General features: G+C 49.2%; 1 protein-coding gene across 2 annotated transcripts in view; it reads right to left on the reverse strand.

The window, feature by feature from the left end:
• Positions 1-4208: 4208 nt before the first annotated feature.
• The window catches only part of Fur2 (furin-like protease 2), a 164886-nt gene continuing 149853 nt past the window's right edge, over positions 4209-19241 (reverse strand). The window contains exons 3-17 of one of the 2 annotated variants that reach the window (XM_018029407.2): positions 17011-17115; positions 14380-14586; positions 12859-13153; positions 11633-11805; positions 10804-11469; positions 10038-10254; positions 9871-9950; positions 9482-9756; positions 8345-8532; positions 7916-8164; positions 7298-7769; positions 6898-7097; positions 6310-6591; positions 6011-6228; positions 4209-5932 (exon numbers count right to left, since the gene is read on the reverse strand). In XM_018029407.2, coding sequence (XP_017884896.1) covers positions 5825-5932; positions 6011-6228; positions 6310-6591; positions 6898-7097; positions 7298-7769; positions 7916-8164; positions 8345-8532; positions 9482-9756; positions 9871-9950; positions 10038-10254; positions 10804-11469; positions 11633-11805; positions 12859-13153; positions 14380-14586; positions 17011-17115 — 3735 coding nt within the window. In that variant the 3' untranslated portion in view covers positions 4209-5824. Of the gene's footprint in view, positions 5933-6010; positions 6229-6309; positions 6592-6897; positions 7098-7297; positions 7770-7915; positions 8165-8344; positions 8533-9481; positions 9951-10037; positions 10255-10803; positions 11470-11632; positions 11806-12858; positions 13154-14379; positions 14587-17010; positions 17116-19241 lie in introns of both variants that reach the window. The other variant, XM_018029406.2, reaches the window with a different exon arrangement.

A 19241-nucleotide genomic window follows, 5' to 3' on the forward strand; every position in this document is an offset into this window, starting at 1 on the left:
ACGCTTATCCTCGAGCGGCATCTCCCTTTTGGTTTTGGTTGATTTTTGGTGGTGCGCGCGGTATTAAAACGCGTCGATATCGACCGGGAACGCGAAAGAGCGAACGGGACAGACCCGTTCGAGGCGAAGAAGGAGGCCAGAACGTGTAAACGCGAACAGGCTGGGAATGGAAACAACATGGCCGCGGGTGGATCTCCATAACGAGCCCGGTGACTTGCACATTCGACCCAGAACGCATTAGCCGTATTTGCATTTAATTGCCGGTTGTTTGTTTGACGTCCGCGCGACCGACGGAATTAGGAGCGGCGACCAAGCAACCGTAGGCCGCATCCTGCGAGCTCTGTGATCCACGAACCAAACCCGAGCAATTTTTCCTCCTCCCCGCTTCTTCCTCCGTCGATTAGACGGTCCAAGACGTCGAGGTTCCCTTTCGTTCGGTATTCCGTACCGTTCGAGCGATCGTTCGCCAGTGGTAAAAACTGATTTCCGACCCCGCGAACGAACGAGCCACGTTCCGATTCCCGCTGCATCACTCGATTCGTCCGCGTTTTAAATGGACAGCGTCCAAAGTGTATAAACCAGGCTCGATCTCGATCGATCCGAGATCCATCTCCTCTCTTCGGAGCTTTTTGCGACCGGTTCGCTGGACGCGCGCGCAGAAGACGGAACGTCGGAACCGATGCCGCCGCTAAAAGGTTAATACACTTCTCGCGTTGCCACGGCTTCTCCTTTCGGGTATCCGCTATCCACGCATCTCGAGTCAGAGGCCAAACATCGACGACGATCAACGTCCGTTCGTCCGTTCGTCCGTCGAGAAAAACTTCTCCTGGTTCCGCTTCCCCGTCCGGGTTCCCCAGGTCTCGGACTCCCCGAGGCACCTCCGAGGTATCGCTTATCATTACGAAGTTGCACGTACATTTCGTCGGACGTCTAACGGTGGATCGGTTATACGGAATCCTAACCGAATCTCTTCTCTCGGAGGAGATCTCTTCCCGCTGCTCCCTCGCGTTCTTGCTCCGTCTATTCATTCGTTCTATTCGTTTCCCGTCTCTCTCCGTCTCGCTCCGTCTTCGTTTCTCGGGTCTTTGATTCCGTTCCTCTCCGGTCGGTCGCCCCATCGTCGTCCTCCGGCCCCGCCTGCCCCTTCGGGCAACCAATCCCGAGTAAAGTTTGTTACACAACTCGGCGAACTTTCGAAAATGGTCTGCCTCCGCCAAGTAAGCTGTTCTTGGTTCCCTCGTTAGATAGACTTTCCTCTTTGCCACAAGACTCGCCAGTTACCTCGCCGACGGACAACATACTTGCATATACATATACATGTACGTACGGAGCTACCGTTAGCTCCGATTTCCCTGCCGTTTCTTCGAGGCGACGAACGATACCCACCTTCCGAGCGACGAAAAATCAATGAATCGTCGAAACTTTTCTAGTAAACCGACAGGCAGGCAGTACCGAAGGAACGGAAATGATCGCGCACGCTCGCTACGCTCGGAGGTACGAGTACACGGCCGGCATTTTATTGCCGCGTTAATTGCAGATTAGGTAATTGACGTAGGATGTTGCTACGATTTGCGAGCAACATACTTTCCACTCACGGTGGATGCGAAAACGGTTTTTTGCGTTCTAATAAAGAGCAACAGCCGACCTCGTTGCGTACAAAGAAATCCCGGTTCGACCGGCTCGTCAAGATAATCGCGACCGTTTGCCATTAGCTATGTTCCTCCAACGATGCGTCCATTAACGCGAGTATCAGATAGATATGTTAAGTCGGTTTAGCGCTCGGTGCATTATGGAAATTGCGCTTCGACGCGCGTTACTTTCTAATTTCGTAAATTGTACCGGTAATTTTCATCGCCGATGTACGGCGTCGCCTGAGGATGAACGCGGCGTCTTCGCACGATTAAGAGATTTAGCGGATGAAACGGTGTTGCCCGGGTTTTGCGCTCGCGTTCGAACACGGTTTCCGACGCGCGTACTCCGTTCGCCATCTGCTGGACAGCGCGAATTTCGATCGATAGAGGATCCAGAATAAACATTTTTAATCATCGCCGAACGCGGGGATCTGATTTTTAGGAATACTGTAATTCTATTTATTTTTGGGGTAGATCGAAAATGTGTAAATGAAACTGATATGTAATTATGTTACCGTACAATGATAATACGTCGTTGGATCATCGACAAAAGAGCTTTATCCCTAAGCAAAGGTTTCTGTATTTCCGAGCGAAATCGTTGACGTGATTTTTACAGGAACCGGGATAAAATTTGAAGTATTCAAGATAGAAGAAAACTGTATACGACCTTTTTTTGTAGGTAATAGCAGTACCTACAACTTTTATTCAAACTATTCTTCAAAATTCTGAGAAATTCTTTTTTTTTATTTCTCCGAGATTTTTCCAAGGGCTACCCTTCAGATTTTGCGAAATTTTCGTTTTTTGCCAATAACTGCTTACCTGCTGCCGTTAGCGCAAAATGTTTGCAACGAATGTTGTAGCTACCATCAAAAGCTACAACTTTTGTGTGAAAAATTTTTTTATGTCGTCAATAGTTAACGGGTAATTTGCAATAAACTGTTTTTTCGTTTTTTTTCAAATACTCGTAAACTATAGACGCTTGCGAAAATCTTTTCAGATAAAAGTTGTAGCTCTAGTCGCCATATACAAGGAAGTTCCTATGCAATGTCCTTCTAATTTAAGGAATAATGAACAAAATAATTAATCGATTAGTCCTGAAGTATTCGAGAGTGGTTCAGGATTGCTTCCAACGTTACCGATGGCAGCTTGCAACGCTGTTCACTGTTGGGATTGCAGTACAGAGTACGGGAAAATCAATTTTTGCGCACACTCCTTTTTCTCTCTCCTCGTAGTTTTAATTTAGATCTATTACATATATTTGTTGTAAACTTAATCATATACTTATCCGACATATCGTAGACGTTCCGCCCTTAGTTTCGTACAATTCCCAGTTGTTACGATATCTTGTCCTTCTTTTCTGGGTCGAGGTAGTTCGAAAATCGACGACGGATTATCGCGGGCGGGGTGTAATTAAAGCGATGCCGTGATAAAATCGTAGGACGTACGCGAACGGGATTTGCCTTTACGAATTTACGATATCCGCTTACGGCATGGCGCGGCATCCGGGCTGATAAAAGTGTTAGAGGCGCGCGAATTATCGTTCGCCGAATTTATCGGCTATCCGGTTATCTCGAATCAACGTATCGACAAAACGGTATATCACGATCTGGCCCTCGATGCGAATTCGAAATCCTCCCCCCGATCTTTTGGATACCGTCTAGCCGAATAATTTGAGTTCTCAAATGCTTTGCCAAGATCTCTCTTCGTTGATCCACGTACTCTTCGATTCCCGATCGAAAGGTTCGACCGTTCCGTACATATTCTAAAGAACCTACCGAATCGCCATGGTTCGTCGCAGGGACACAGTAGCAGCGTTTCGATGATTAATGCGCGCAGAAATTTCGAGGCAAGCCGGTAGACGGTGAATCACGAAGGTGCGCATGGCTCAATAAATCACGGCTTTTGCCCCGCGCTATAATCCACAATTTTTCACCCGTTTTCACCAGCTTCTTCGATGCATCGCGAGAACGCAAAGAAGCATCGGACGTTCAAGCCACGTCGTCATCGCGTCGGGACTCAATAAATCACGATCCTTATCACGTTCCAATTTCATTGACGCGCGATCACACGCGTTCGGGAGACGACACCCCTCTCTCTCTCTCTCTCTCTCTTTCTCTCTCTCTCTCTCTCTCTCGCTTTCTTCCTCTTTGTGAGAACCGTGGAAATTAATTCGATAACCAGAAATCGATGTCCGCGTTGTCGCGCGACGATGAGGCGAATCGCGTATGTCATTTTTGAGACAGCTTCGAGTTCGTCTATCAAAACTAGCGATGTCCTGTTAAAATCAACATCTGTAGTTACGCGAAACCACTTTCGGTACGTATCGGTGTGTATTCCGTTTTAACGTCCATTCTTTAACGTTTCATTAGGCGTAATGGTTCGCGTTCCGTACCACCGGCGAATATACTTCTTCCCGTCGGTTTGCACTCGGTATAATTAGCGCACTTACCTTGAACGACGATCGGGCGCGCGAGACGGGACGCGCGTTCCGTGAAAAGACGACGGTCGGAGGATCGCTAAATAATGATATTTCAGTGGGAACACGAACTCGGAAATATATTTAAATGCCTGAGCATGTGTATATATATATAGATATAGATATATGTATATGTATATGTATATATGTATATATTTATAATCGCGTTCATCATAAAAGTACAATAATAGCTTTATATCAAATCACGAGGAGAAATTCAATATTCGCACGGTAGGCGCGGCAAGTGTCTTTTAAAGTTTTTTTTACCAATTTTTACCAAGGACTATCTTTCGCGTATTGCATTTTCTCTCTCACTCACTCACTCACGCACACAGACACACTCACGCGTATCATTACTCTTTCGTATTTCTCTTTCGTTTTAATCCAAAAAAAAGCTTCTCGCGTAATACGTCAACAAGTGGTCTCTTCTTTTTTTTATCGTTCTTCCTACCTCGCATTCTCTCCCGTTTTTATTTATTTTCTGCGATAACGACTCTAAACGAACAAAGTGAGATTCAACGCGGAAAAAGTATACAGCAGAATACCATATAAACAAAAAAATACATAGACAATGCAGCAATAACAACAGTTAAAAAAGAAAACGCAATCGGGTTGTTTCGTTCTCGACGGAATGACTGATGCACGCGTGCCGGACCGTTGCCTAGGATATCGACGGAAACGATTTGCACGCTGCGAGTATCGAGCCAAAACGAAGTTACGTGGAAAAGTTTTCTCAGAGAAACCAACTCGTCCATTCTCGTTGCATTCCTTCTCCGATTTTCTCATCGACTCGCGTCGTCTCCTCCGTTTGGTCTGTTACTTGACTGGTCCGTGTAATCGGAACCAACGCTGAGCGACCGTCGAACGCGAGGACCATTCGAATCGTCAGGGTATCGTCGAACAGAAAATAAAAAATGTGACAATTAAACTAGCGAGATACATAGTTAAAATACGGTATTTGTTCACTCTCGGCCGCCGCGCTTCCGCCTATCCAGAGATCGTGACACGCCGGGTGTAACGTAGACAGAAGGCAATAAAAAGAGGACAGATGCCAACATCTTCTCGATGTCCGCCGCGTCATATACATACTTCTCGTGTCGCTCGCCCGCGAACTGTGGTACATCTGTGGTCTTAAAAAGTTAATCGCCCGTTTTCGGACACTGGTACTTGTGCACTCGACAGAATCAGCGACGCGCCTAACCGTTTAAAAAATGATACACCTAGACACCTCGTTCACCGACATTCACACGACGTTAATCGCACTATCAATTTTATAGTGAACAACGAATCACGCTCTTTACTTTCGTATAGCGTGCTAAAAAAACAAGAAACTGCGTGTCTCTTGCTATCACGTTTGTTCCGAACGAGTTCGCTCTTCGGCTGTTCTTCGTTTCTCTTCACCCTTCTTTTATCGAGTCTTGCTCGTCTGCTCATTCGTCGCTCAATGCGCGTATTCCATTATGTTATTTTCTTCATTATACTCATTTTTTTAAATACTTTTTGTTCCTTGTTTATTTGTTCGATTTGTTCTACGTCTCGGACCACTTTCGACGATCTAGAAGCGGTACTGTTCTCTTAATCCCGATCGTCTCTGGCAACCGCTACGCGAACATACGCGATTGATTTATTCGTGGTCTCCGGACTTAACCGGAACTTCATCGGAAAGACACTTCGCACGACAGGTCTCCGATGGCAGCTGATCGATTCGGCGAAAGGTTTAGGTCATCAGCTCCGTGTTATCGTCGGCGTAACTGTCCTCCGAAGGTTCCACTCTGACGGCGAGTTGTGTGTAACCCTTGTTCGTTTCTCTTCTTCCCGACATTGCCTGAAAACGCGAGCAGAAATGTATCATTGATGAATGATGCTCGGATTGGACTTGTTTGACCGATGGACGATCACGTACCTGAAGCGCGATGAATATCGTAGCGAAGAGGGCAACCGATACTAGACAAATAGCAACGGCGATGGTCGTGGTCGCTGTTATCGCCAGCGAAGCCGTGTCGCTCTTATCGGTCGTCCCTTCGTAGTTCGCATATACCTCGGAGATGGCCGTGTCGGCCGAGACGAACTCCGTTCCCGGTACTCTTCTTTTACCAGCCGGAGAACTGTTTCTACATCCGCCTGTTGACGAAACAAAGTCTTGATAAGTTAGCGTTTCTACGTTTCGGCTCGTCGCTAATTTTATTACGTGATCGTACTTACCGGTTTCCGGATCACAGAGACAACATTCATCAGTTTGCGATCCTTTTTCGTTTCCGGCGCAGCAGGGTACGCACTGATTATTCAATTTGTCGAGGTGTAATGGCGGCGAGCAGGCGGCGCAGCTGAATTTGCCGGGGCCGGTGCACCTTCGGCACTCCGAATTGCAATTCTTGCAAAGTTGAGTCAAAGGGTCGTAATACTGCGCTCCGAGGCACTCCATGCACAGGCCACCGTCCAGCATCGAATGCGACGGACAAGAAGTACACTCGTTCGGTCCCTCTCCTGCAACACGATTCGTTATACTTACAAGTAAAATACAGAGAACGCTGTCCGTACGTTCTCGTCTCAAAGTCTCCGTACAAACGACGATCGTTACGAAAATTGAGGAACATCCTTTTGCGTTGATTCGCGAAGTATCATCGTCGACGTTTGCATAGAACGGGTACCGGAATTTTGAATTGGCACGGGGAACATTTCACGGGTCCACAGAGACAACGATCTCAGAGAATGTAATATAGGACGACTTTTCGAGTCGAACGTACGTGCATTTCTCTTCTGCGCCTCGGCTTTCGATGTAGATACACATACCTTTGCACGTGCGACAGTAGTGGTGACACTTCTGGCAACCGAAGTTGGATTTGAAGAATCCTTCGGGGCACTCCGGGTGACACTCTCCCGCTGCCAGTTGCCAACCACGAGGACAAGTTACGCATTGATCCCGCCTCGGGCCGGAACACGTCTTACACGACAAGTAGCATTTCGCGCACTGCCCTCGATCGCTGTAATATCTGCGTTGAAACACGTTCTTTTTTCACGCATCTGCCCGTTATCGAGCCCCGATCTTATCGAGCCACAAAGCTTCGTATAACTCGCTTCGTAAAAACGATACGATGAAAAGGGGCGAACGACTAATATTCTATTACTACTGGTACTAAAAAACTGAAAGGGGGAACGTTCGAAGAGACAAAAAGATCAAAGAGATACTTACCCCTGCGCGCAAGAGGACCTACACTCGCCGCTTTGCAGTTGCAATCCGTCTTGACACGCGGTGCAATTCAGCCGGGACACGCACGTCTTGCAAGTATGCAAACAAGGGACGCAGACGGGTCTGGAGGAGGGCTGCGCCATAGAGTAATAACCATCGTCGCACTGGTAGACACATCGTTTCCCTTGAAGGAGCAATGAGGTTCTGCAGGAGATGCAATGGTCGTCTTCGGGGCCGGCGCACGTCTTGCAGGAAGCGTGACACGGTTTGCAGTGATCGTCCTCGAAGTATTCGGACGTATGGCAGCGATCGCGGTGCTCAGGGGCGCACAACCCCTCCTCGGTCAGACTCCAACCCTCGTCGCAACTCATGCAAGTCGACATGGTGCAAGTGGCACATCCGGGTGGACAGGGCACGCACTCCTTTCGCTTCTTATCCGCGCTATATCCCACCGGGCAAGACGCTCGACAAGATCCTGGAAATCCGTATGACCATAGCTCTAGCGAGACAGCACGCTAAGTTCGACAGGATAAAAACGAAGCGCGAGAGTGGGAAGTATGAGCCGAGAGCCAAAGACATAAAGTAAAATCGTAGGATTGTCGCGTCGCTATGAGTACGTACCGTTCAGAGAAAACAATCCGGGCCGACAGGAGATGCATTGGTCCTCGGCAGTGCCGTTGCAGGTCTCGCAGGTCGAGTGACATGACGCGCAGTTGTAATCTTGGGTCTCGTAGGTGTACAGGGGACACGCGGCATAACACTTGTTCTCGTACATGACCAAGTGGTGCTCGCAGCTCGTGCATTTGTCCGGCCTGTCCTGGCAGCTAGCGCAGTTCGCCTCGCACGGCACGCAAGTGCTGTTTTCCGTGTCTGAAAATGTATGCGACCGGATATCATTCATCCGGTTGGACCGTAGCATAGGTCGTTCGAATCGCGAACGTCGCGACGGTGAGCGAAGGAACGGGCGCGATCGTTAATTCAGGATGCGATAAATCGTAGCTGGTTGGACCGAAGAACCTCGGTTCTAAATAATATATTCGTTGCGCTTACTTTCGTAATATCCCTCCGGACATTGCTGCAGACACACCGCTAAATCGGTGACTCGGAGGTGAGCAGGTGCGCAGGACAGGCAAGAATCCTGGCCGGCTCCCGCACAGATTTCGCAGGATTCGTGGCAAGGCCAACAAACGCCACCTTGATTCGGAAAGCTCCTCGGTGGACATCGACTCACGCAGGTGCTGCAATTGCAATTTTTAAAGAAACTCGTCTCATTTCGTTTCGTTACCCAACGACACCCTTCCACCGTGTTAGATTCTTCTGATCCATCCAAGAGTTAGTCACACTCCCGTCGTATCGGGTCCTTCGGCCACGCCTAAACACGCTGCCAGGCTGCGAGGCTAAATTTATCGAGATAGCGAAAAACGGCGAAGGAAACGATTAATATACGCATCTTCTCTCCCTTGAACCACCACGTTCGGTTGGAACGCATGAGATTTATTAGGAAACGTGTCGAATTCTGTCTGGCATTCGGTTTCCGTGAATCAAAAATACCGTTGTATTTTTATATAAAAAGTATCTCTCGTTGTAAATGTTTGCGAGACACGATGGATGTGCGCGACGCATCGCGAAATGTATCGCGGAACAAAATAAATTGTAACCGTGAGGTGGCCGGGATGAGTTTGTCAAAAGTTTCTTCTCTGTAACTTTCGTTTAATTCAGCTAGGAAAAACTGATCGATGGTGGTGTAGCTACAGTAGAATAAAACGGAGCATGCGAGGAACTCGTGCAAGGAATAATACAAACGCGAATTAACATCCCTCCGGCAGCGTAATTTGCGCAAGGGGTCGAAACATAATTTAAACGATCTTTCCCGTACACGGTACCACGTCGCGAAATGTAAAAACTTCAACCTAATTCAGAAGGATTTCAGATTTTTCATCTACGGTTTTTTCTCTGGAAAAGGGCGAAGGATACTTTTGCTTTTAATTAATGCAGCGAGATCCTTTGTACAAGATTTTTTACCACAGGGGATAGGCATGCGTTACGGTTATTCTTGAAGCAGAAAAACCGCGAGCTTTATGGCCGAGAAATACGCGGTCTGGTTTAACGAAGTTGTTCACCGACTCGATTAATATTCGCGGATGTACGCGGTTAAAGCAGCGACAAAATTAAGAGTGATCTCCTTACTTGTCGAGTCGATAGCTCTTGCAAGCGATGCATTGGGTGGGACCTTTGCCGTAGCAGCCTTGGGAATCGCATTGCGGGTCGCAGTCGTGAAGAATCTTTCTAGTCGTATCGAGCGAGTCGTCACCGACTCGGGACGAGGACGAGGGCGAATCGAAGGAGGACGAGGATGCGTCCCCCGGCAGCCGATTCGTCAGGATCGGAGCGGAGGATCCGTCCAACGTCGCCACGGACGCCTGAACGTTGGACGCGGCGCCGACGTACGGACCCTGGTAGCTCTGAAAGGGAGAAGCAAAGAAGTCGGCTTCGCCGCGATAGCCCAACGCTCGAAGCGTATCATCATCTACGGGCAACGGATAATGGACGGAGGCGTACGAAGAATGCGCTTGTACCGGGGAAAATTGTTGCGGCCGGATCCTGATGGGGTTCGTCGCCGTCCCGTAGAAGATCAGCTGCCATTTCTTCAAGATACCTGTAACGCGCATCGACGGTTCTCGGTGAAACACGGATGAGATCCATTCGGTCGGTTGTTCGGCTTCGAAACGGCGCGATCACTCACCTGGATTGTTCACGTGTCGATTTCCCGCGTTAATGATTTGCAGCGTCCATCTACCGTCCGCTTTCTCGCCCCAGAAGTGCACGCTCAGGAAAGGCCAGTCGTCGAAGCTGGAACTGAGAACGTCCCGCGGCCTCTCGAACAGCAACGTCGACGTAGTGCCCATCGGTGACGTCAGGAGCAATCGTAAATTTCCACGCGGGAAGAACCTCAAGGACACCTTTTAAATCGGTCGACATCGAAACTTTGAAATCCATATGAATTACTCGTTTCAACGATAAATTTGCAAGAAGGCACCGAATGAAAAAAGAAGTGGTCGTAAAAAAATGATAAGCATCGTACAAAGGGACGAACGGAAGGAAGAGAGTACACGTACCGCCGGAGTGAAAAGAGACCGCTTACGATAAAATTTATTTTCACTGTACCCGGGCTACACGTGAAAGTAGGTATATTTAGTTCTGGTTTATGATTCATAAAATGGATTTGAAAAATTTACATTTTAATGGTAGCGCGAATTTATTCTCACGACGGGCGGAACCAGTAAATGCTCGTTCGCGTAATGTACGAATTTAAAGGATCGTCTAGTTAAAAATGAATTCGTAGAGTCGGGGGAAAGGTATCAAAGTTCCGACGCGTATGAAACCTCGCGGTATACGCGCATATCTTATTCGATGAAAGATCGCGCGGTATAGCAGTGCTATACGTCACGTCGGTGGCAGGTTCATGAAGGACTACCGCGGCAGCCCTTTCGGGCAGGTTCTCCTCTTACCTTGCACTGCACGTGCTCGAGGAAGCGGACCTCGTTCAAAGATCCGGAGCAACCGGTGACGTCCATGTACACGCTGAGCGTGTAGCCGTAGGTCGGATCGATACGCCTCTCCTCGTTGATCTCATCGGACTTGCAGATATGTTGAGGCGGCACGTTGGTCCATTGCTCGGCCAGGTTCACCATGGCACCGGCGTCCATAAGCCCGTAACCGAATTTGTGCGAGACCTTCCTCTTCACTCCGTTCAGAATCCAACCCGGCTCCTTCTCGAGGGGACCCGACCTCGAGGTGAGTACCACCAGGTACTGCATGTCCCTCCAGGTGAGGCTCGGGTTCGCTTCGAGCGCCAGAGCCGCTATCCCGGCCGCCAGAGGTGCCGAGGCCGAAGTTCCCGTGTGCTCGACGGTGCAAATATGATCCGGTCTCAGTTTCGCGTCCATGTCCACGGTCGCCACGCTCTTGTCGTTCCCCGGAGTACCCGACGAGTAAGTTGATGCCAACGTCGAGCTGCATTCCTCTAGGTACCAGGGTTTGTATCCGCCCTGAGTCGCGCTCGATATCGACAGGGTAAAGATGCTGTTCGTGTAACCGTCGCAGTTGCAGGAATCTGTATGACGGCCCCCGTTCCCGGACGCCCACACGAAGATCGAGCCTTTTCCCTTGCGGCCCTGTTTCGTTCGTTACGATATTCTATAGTCATCCGTACCTAAGTTTACCATAGCCTATGCAGGAATCTTTGAAATCTCCGCAAATTCTTTCTTTGAACGATTCAAAGCGAAATCTATCTTTTTAAAACGAAAGAAAAATAAGTAGCGCAGCAAGAGGACTTACGCTGGTTACGCCATAGATGAAAGCCCTCCTAGCGAGAGGGCCGGGTCCGTCGACGGTTTTCCCGTCGTCCTCCGGACCCCAGGACGCGCTGTATATATCGATGTGATCAGGATTCAATCCCAACGCTCTGGCTTCGACGGCATCGTTTACCGGGCCATCGAGCATTCGCACGCCTGAGAACACGGGCGGTATGTGCGTTACGGATAGCTTTCCTTCTCGTTGCTCGCGCCCTCAAATTCCACAGGGCAAGTTCTATGGAATTCAAGCTTCAGCCACCGCGATACGAAACGAGCTAATTCGCAAAAAATCGTGATTCCGCGGAATTTTAATCACGCTTTTTCTTCCGCTGCTGCCCTCGTATCTTTTCTCTCTCTTTCTCTTTATTTCCCATCGTTCCTTCGCGGTACGCAGCTTCTCCTTGTCCGACGATTGAATTCCACAGAGATAGGAAAATGTGTCCGCGTCGTTTGCAAGCTATTCCGGACGCGCTAAATCGAACGCGGACTGTTGATACGCGTCCTAATGGGAACGAGCATGGGATAATGCTATCGGAACTTGATATTACCACAAAGCGAGAAACGACTTACGAGCACGGGTATCGATATGCACTCCGATAATGGTTACGGCGGCAACGGATCGTGGAAAGAGAAACGCCGCGAACGATAGACGATTGCTCGGACGCCGTTAAGTAACGCGAATGAAATCGCGATCCGCGAATCGAATTAAATGGATTCTGTGGAAGAGAGTGCGACAACTTTGAAACGAGATTTCGCGGAGTTCATTCCGCGGTACGGATATCCGTACCATTTTCCTCCGCATACTTCGTTAACGATCATTTCTTTTTTTGTCGATCGACCCGCGAGAATTGTGCTTTACGCGATGTTTCCAGCGAACCGCTCTACGCTCTTTAAAACCCCTGGATTCCTGTATCACGAGTAAATCAAAAGACCGAACTCGTAAACACGACGGTCTTCGAGAAACGATCTCTTCCTCGACCGAGACTCGGGGCAAACACCTCCGAAGAGAGAAAGAGTACTGGGCCATAATTTCTAAGATGTCGCCGTTAATAAAGTGGACCGTGTATCCGAACGAGATTTAATTCGCCGCGGTTGTCTCCCCGTTTCGGGCGATAGTTATTTATTGGTTTGCTCCTAGCGCTCCCGCAAACGCGTTTCCATCTCGCCCGTCAGCGGACGAAGAATTCGCGTGAGTACACGTAAACGTACCTCCGATGCTGGCGTTGTACGCAACGCCGACGCCGCAATATTGGTTGAAGGCGACCGCGGCCACCTCACCGGCGCATCGGGTTCCGTGCTTGTTGTCGCCGTTGTCCCTCGGCATCGGATCGTTGTCGTTGTCGTTTATGTCCGTGCTGGCCTGGTGATCGTAGTTCAGAGCCAGGTCCGGATGATTCGTCTGTATACCGTCGTCGAGGATCGACACCACGACTCCTTTTCCGGTGTAACCCTTTTGCCACGCTGGGCCGAGGTTCATGTCGTATCCGTCCTTGGCTCCGCCGTTCTGCGAGCAGATTTTCACCGTTGAATTTGACACGGTGTACGCGCGGAGAGAATTTTTCGTGAAGGGAAAGAAAAAACTATGAAAAATGACAGGGCTGGGGAAAAAATAAACTGGAGACCGCTGGACGTAACTGAAAATTAAACGGAGGTAATTTTTTCTCTCGGCGAACGAAGTGTAAATGTTTTAACTTCGAATCCCGTCGATTCGAGCACGGGACTAAAACGAGAAAAATGGAAAATACGATACGGATTGTTCGCGAGAAAATGAGCAAAAGACTGGTTATTAACCGGTTAAACAGAATATAATTGAATGAGGCGAGCCACGCGAGTGGAACGAACGAAACAGAGCAGCCGCGGAGAGGCAGGTACAGTGTATAGGGAATATTTAACGAGGGAGACCGCGGCAAAACTACGAACCGAGGATTAACTCGGTCGAAATAAAAAGAGAAAAGCCGATATCGAGAGCCGAGAGAAAGGAAATTAGATAAAACGGTTTCTCTCGTTTTATTCGTTTTCCACGCGTAGCTACGTAACGACCTCTCGCCGGTGGAGAACGGTGTCAGCGTCTTCGTTCTCGCGATCGCCTCGGATCTCCACCATCGTTACTAATAAGTAGGTACAATTCGACCACCGATAGCCCCGGCGTTAATCATAGCTCGACCAGGCTCCAAACCACGCGCACGCAGAATTTAAATCGGAATAATCTGTGCACCGATGTACCTATTCCCTGGCACGGCGAAAGAACGATTCATCTACGCGTAGTCGATATAGAGCATTGTACGTAGAATATACGTATAGAGGAAGAGAGATTCGAACACGGGCATGGGTCGTGGTTTCTCATACGCTGCCGGTGCTCGTAACTCTCCGCGTGTCCCGCGTCGCCCGGACCGATCGTTTTCGGTATAGTTAGCGGCGATCGCTGCTTCTGTCGTTTCTGAAATTAACGTTGGGAATACGATATACCTGCGGATATAGATATTGCCGCGCCATTAGCGATCCGATGCTTTTTATCGGCGCGAGCCGAGCTCCGAGGAATCTGTTAAAATCGTGGGGCCGATTCACGGCATCGCGTGATCGCGCAATTCGGTCGACGACGACGTTGCGATGTCGAACGCGTTATCGAACCGCGTCAGCGACGAGGTCGTAGTCGTAGGTATCTCTACTCGTAGGTCTCGTCACGTAGGTTCGTTTCTGGTCGAGGGAAGTAAAATCGAAGGATCCACTTACCAGATACCACTGTTCCTTAAAGAGGGGATCCGTGAACAGATTCTGAAGAGGCACGCCTCTGTTCCTTTGCCGATGGAACGTGGCCTGCCTCGGACGCGGACCGAACTCATCGAAAAACGCTGGATAATCGCTGAAAGAGAACGACGACGCGGGCACGAAGTCCCTCTTCTTACGTTTCTTCTCGTGCTGCTGTTGGAACCATTGTACCTGAAATAAAATCAGTCGGACGTTTCCCTTTGAACGATCGTTCGTCGACTCGCACGGATTTAGGGGCGGAATCGGATTCGAGAGGGAACGGGCTACGGGCTCGACGTTAAACATTGACGAACGGCTATGAAATTGAAATTATTTAGCTTATTGCGGTTAGCGCTTTCGCGGTTCCGGAGTTTGACGCGATTCCGCGTGCGTACGTCCCGAGCCACAGTATCGGAGATATGAACTCGGCGAAGTGATCGCGTCCGCACATATTTGAGCGACTCGATGTATGGTTTTAGAACGGCTTAAAATTTAAAACGACTCGTCAGATTACTAGAAGAGGTTCCGACGAAGATATACGGGATACAAACATTATTGGATACGTATTGATCGAACGGTTGAACGCGGCTGCGTCGATGTTACGCTTCCGCGTTGCGCGAGTATCGGCTATTAAAAATTTCGCGCATTTGCGGTTCGTATATTTAAACGGGGTAGCGGGCGGACGCGGGGTAAAAATACGGAGTTCGTCCGTATGGCGCCTTGTAAGCGGGGAGCATCGACGAGAACCGCTTTCGCGGTCGAGGTTCGGTCTTCGGAGCGTGAAACGCGCGACGCCCCGGTCATCGTTTCATTCGTATCGTCGGTGAATCCGAGCCGCGGACCCGCGGAAATTGACGGCCTTTGCAATTTTGGACACTGGCCAAAAAACTCTCTGCCCTCTCTTCTCGTTGCCGTTACGCTTCGATAAGTGTCACGGTCGTACCCCGTCCACACGCGCCCGAAAAAAGACCAATATGTATCCAGGTAATTGTTTTAACCATTTCGCAAAAGCTTTTCCCTCTCCGCGTCCCGCGGTTCCCCGCGACTCTGCTCCGAGTCTTTCGAGGATCGCTTCAACGTTAACGGAACGATTCGTTCGGACGCATCGATCGGGCTGGGAGGGCCATTTTACCCGCACTTCGGAACAATCGTTTCGTCGTAAATAAGCGCACAACGTATCGGGGTGTATCCAGGGTCAGACTTCGATATTTGTCGACCGAATCTCTCCAACGCCGGTTCATCTCGCGTCGCAAACCGTTCCGTCGGCGCGCTGCCGGAAAAAAGACAATGGCCCGGCTGTTGGAAAGATGGTGCAAGCACAATATTATCTCTGGAAACACGCCGTTGTTCCACCGTTGTTCTCTCGTTCGTTGAAAGAGCGGTAAGGAGGAGCGGGGAGAAAAAAGAGAGAACCACCCGGTCGATGGCGCGCGGCGGCTCGCGAGATGGTCATCATCGGCCACTTTCGTCTTAATGCTTCTCTTCGGCTTTAAAACTGTCGCCCCTCTTCCGCGAACGGAGGAGTCGCGAGAGCCACGGTTGAACAGCATCAAACCGATTGAACGATCCGGGCAGACTTTAATTAAAAATCCTTGTAATTAGCTTTCGTTGAGACAGTCTCCTAGCAAAGTATCGCCCCGCTCTTTCTTTCCGTTCGGTTCGCAACGAAAACGTACTTAATTGATTTTTCCGTTTCATGATACCACGTAGTCGGTACGAATCGATGAGTATTTTCTAGATAGCCTCGATAAAAGCGATTCAACGAGTGTTACACGAGCTCCAACTTTTTCATCCTCGTACAACGGGAACAACGTATTTCGATAAGAGTGAAAAAATATTTATCGACGAGCGCGGACAATTGTATAACAATATGATTCCCGGTATTTTTCTAAAGACGGACACAGGCGTGTGCTCGAAGAGACGTTGGCCAACTATGAACTGATCGAATCTATTCGCGTCGCTCGTCCAGCGTATAAAAATACCCTGATAATTAAAACACTTGCCGCGACGCAAACTCACGGAATTATCGTTGGTTACGCTTCGCAATTATTGTTCAGCGCTCAAGCTCTGCGCTTTTCGTTTTAACACGTGTATAAACGACCAGCGACCGTTTTCTTTTTTCGCGCGCTCACGAGTAACATAAAAATTCTTAATTCCGAATTAAAAGTGTGAATATTTTATGTAGCTGAGGATATTATTCGGGAAGGTTATTTCACATGTATGAAAGTTTAAATTATGCAAGTATTATCATATCCCGCGTCGCATAAGAATTTTAAATCCATTTCGTCTCCGTTCCGCCCCGTCTACCCGTTCACCTGGCATCGATGCAAATGTGCAACAGCGAAGCGACGCAATCGGTATCGTCTACTTTCGATGCCATTCTTTATCGAAGCATGACCGATAACGGAAGTGCGGGTGGGGAATGCTTATCGAAGGTAACGAACAGACAGAGATATTACCGGGTAAATTATGGCACGGAGAACGATGATGCACCGGGGGGGTCGCGACGCGAGAACAATAGGCGTCGCGGAATTACGCGTTCCACCAAATATTTCGCACGTGCGCCCTCGCATCGTTCGCGTGTGTAACTCGACGAGCCAAGATGAAATCGCTTACCCTCGGTTCATCCCTCAGCGTCTTATGATGTGACTCGCTGCTTGACAAGGACCTCTTGTGGAGTCGTTTGTCAGCGAACAGGTAGTATTCCTTCAGGGACCCAATCTGGAAACAAACAGAACCAACGTCGTTATTAAGCGTAATTGCACATTTGGACCGAGTCAAAGTTCGAGGTGTACGTCGTCGCAGTGAACTCGAAAATCAGTAGTTTCGCCAGGAAATGATCCACGCGCTGGAGATCTCGAAACGTGACGAAAATTAGTCCACGGTCGCTCGATGGCACCGCGACAGAGAGAGCGCGCGGTGCGTAAGCTTCGCAGTGTCATGCGTCACGGTTAAATTTGTACCATGGACTCTGCTCGTATCTGCGGCTTCCCGCTTCCCGTTGTTCGTCGTGTATCATCGCACGCGTATGCGCGTGTCCGTGCACGCGTCTACGACGAATTTACGCGCGACTCTCTTTATCCCCGTCCCTGTTCCGGTGCCAAACGAGGCTTGTAAAACGGTCCTACTTTACTGCGAGCAAACGGGATTTCCATCGATCGCGAAGACTCCGAACGATGCGATCCATCGGCAGGGCGCGTACGGAACAGCTCAGAGGCCGAGCGATCGACGAATATCCGAAGGGAACTAGTTTGCCAGTAGTACGAGTAAACGAAATGTCAGACGCGGCTTACACTACGTATTCGATGTTAGTACGACTCGACGAGAAGTATAACGTGCATATATTTTTCTGTCTTAACGTTTTGGATTAATTTTTAAGCACTCGTCGCCCTTACTAATGGATCTTAATGGTGCGTTCGGGGAACTGCGGGATTTATTTATAAAACGAAAACTACGCTAGGGAAAAGGAAGGTAAATGGTTTGAAAGGTATTATTCGTTCTCCCTCCACCGGTTAGATATTATTGACCACTATTATCTTGGAACGAAAGACAACAATGAAAATGTCCTGCGCCAACATTGATATATCCGAACGAGTGTCTATCCTGGCTGGAGTGCCGGAAGGACAATTCCTTTCTTAAGTTCCAAGTTCGAGTGCCTCTATCGAACGGGCACTACCATATTTGCTCGAACGATAACGTTCCGTTCGCGTATCGGGATTCGCTGAAAAGTCGTTCGATGTCTGGTCCGACCGTCGACTGCGGCCATCAGTAAAAAATATTAAACATTCTCGTCGAATCTCTTTCCGTTCGCAACGATTTCCATGACCGATAATTTGATGGAAACGGAACGTAGCTAACGGCCGCTCAACCGTGTTCCCCTCGTACACGGATTTTTTATGATCAAGCAATTTTTCGTTAGCGATGAAAACGTTGATTGGTTCAAAAGTTTGATTAAAAATTTGCCAACTCGTGGCGAACAACTCGTGCAACGAGTATCGACGTTGTATTACCGTGATCTCGCAGCTTCGCAACAATTTTTATTTCTGTCCTCGCCACGTGAAAATATGAACCAGTGTCCTTTGCAGGGAGCAACACTGCGTGGCGTTTTCGGGGATGGTTCGAAATCGAAAAAGCAGAACTGTCAGCCTGCCGGGAGTCAGAAAAGAAATGTGACAGTATTGGCATCTATCAAAGGCTCTCCAGATAGTTCGCGTGCCGTTCTCTCCGTTTCTTCTCCACGCGTTTCCAACCGGGCCGTTCCTCTCTTCCCTGAACCGACTCCGCAGACAGACTAGGTCGCCCACCGGTGTTCGAAGAATTCTCTACTGGTCCACTAGTTTCGCGGCGATGTCGCGAACGGTTTTTCGGCGAGGCCAGCGAGATCCGATCGATTCTCGCTGACCGGTGGGACCCGGGAATAAAAACGGACGAGAGCGAACGAAGGACCAACGGCGCCGAGAGTAGTCGTCGTTGGCTTGATTTCCCAACGTGCACGGAAATCCATTTCACGAGCGAGCAGAGAAGCGGCTTTGAGAAACGCCGATATTGTTTTCTCTCCGGGGTCCGTCGCGGTGATTTAAGGTGATTCGCTACTGGGTTTTCGTCGAACGTCCAGGGTTTCGCCTCTCCTCCCTCTGCCGGCGCTTTTGAACCTGCGTCGATCGCCACGTCTATCCGAGTTTCCTGCGATCTCGCAATCGCGACCGAAAACGCGTCGGCGATCCACCGAAACCGGAAAACGGAGCGGACGGGATTTTCCTAGAGAGGACCATTATTTCGATGGACGCGGAACACTACGACCAGGATAAAACCGGTCGACGTACGATAGATGCATATCTATGCGTAGG

This window comes from Ceratina calcarata, unplaced genomic scaffold, assembly GCF_001652005.2.
Source record: "Ceratina calcarata isolate Rehan_Ccalc_2016 unplaced genomic scaffold, ASM165200v1 scaffold48.2, whole genome shotgun sequence".
In the NCBI taxonomy this organism is placed as follows: domain Eukaryota; kingdom Metazoa; phylum Arthropoda; class Insecta; order Hymenoptera; family Apidae; genus Ceratina; species Ceratina calcarata.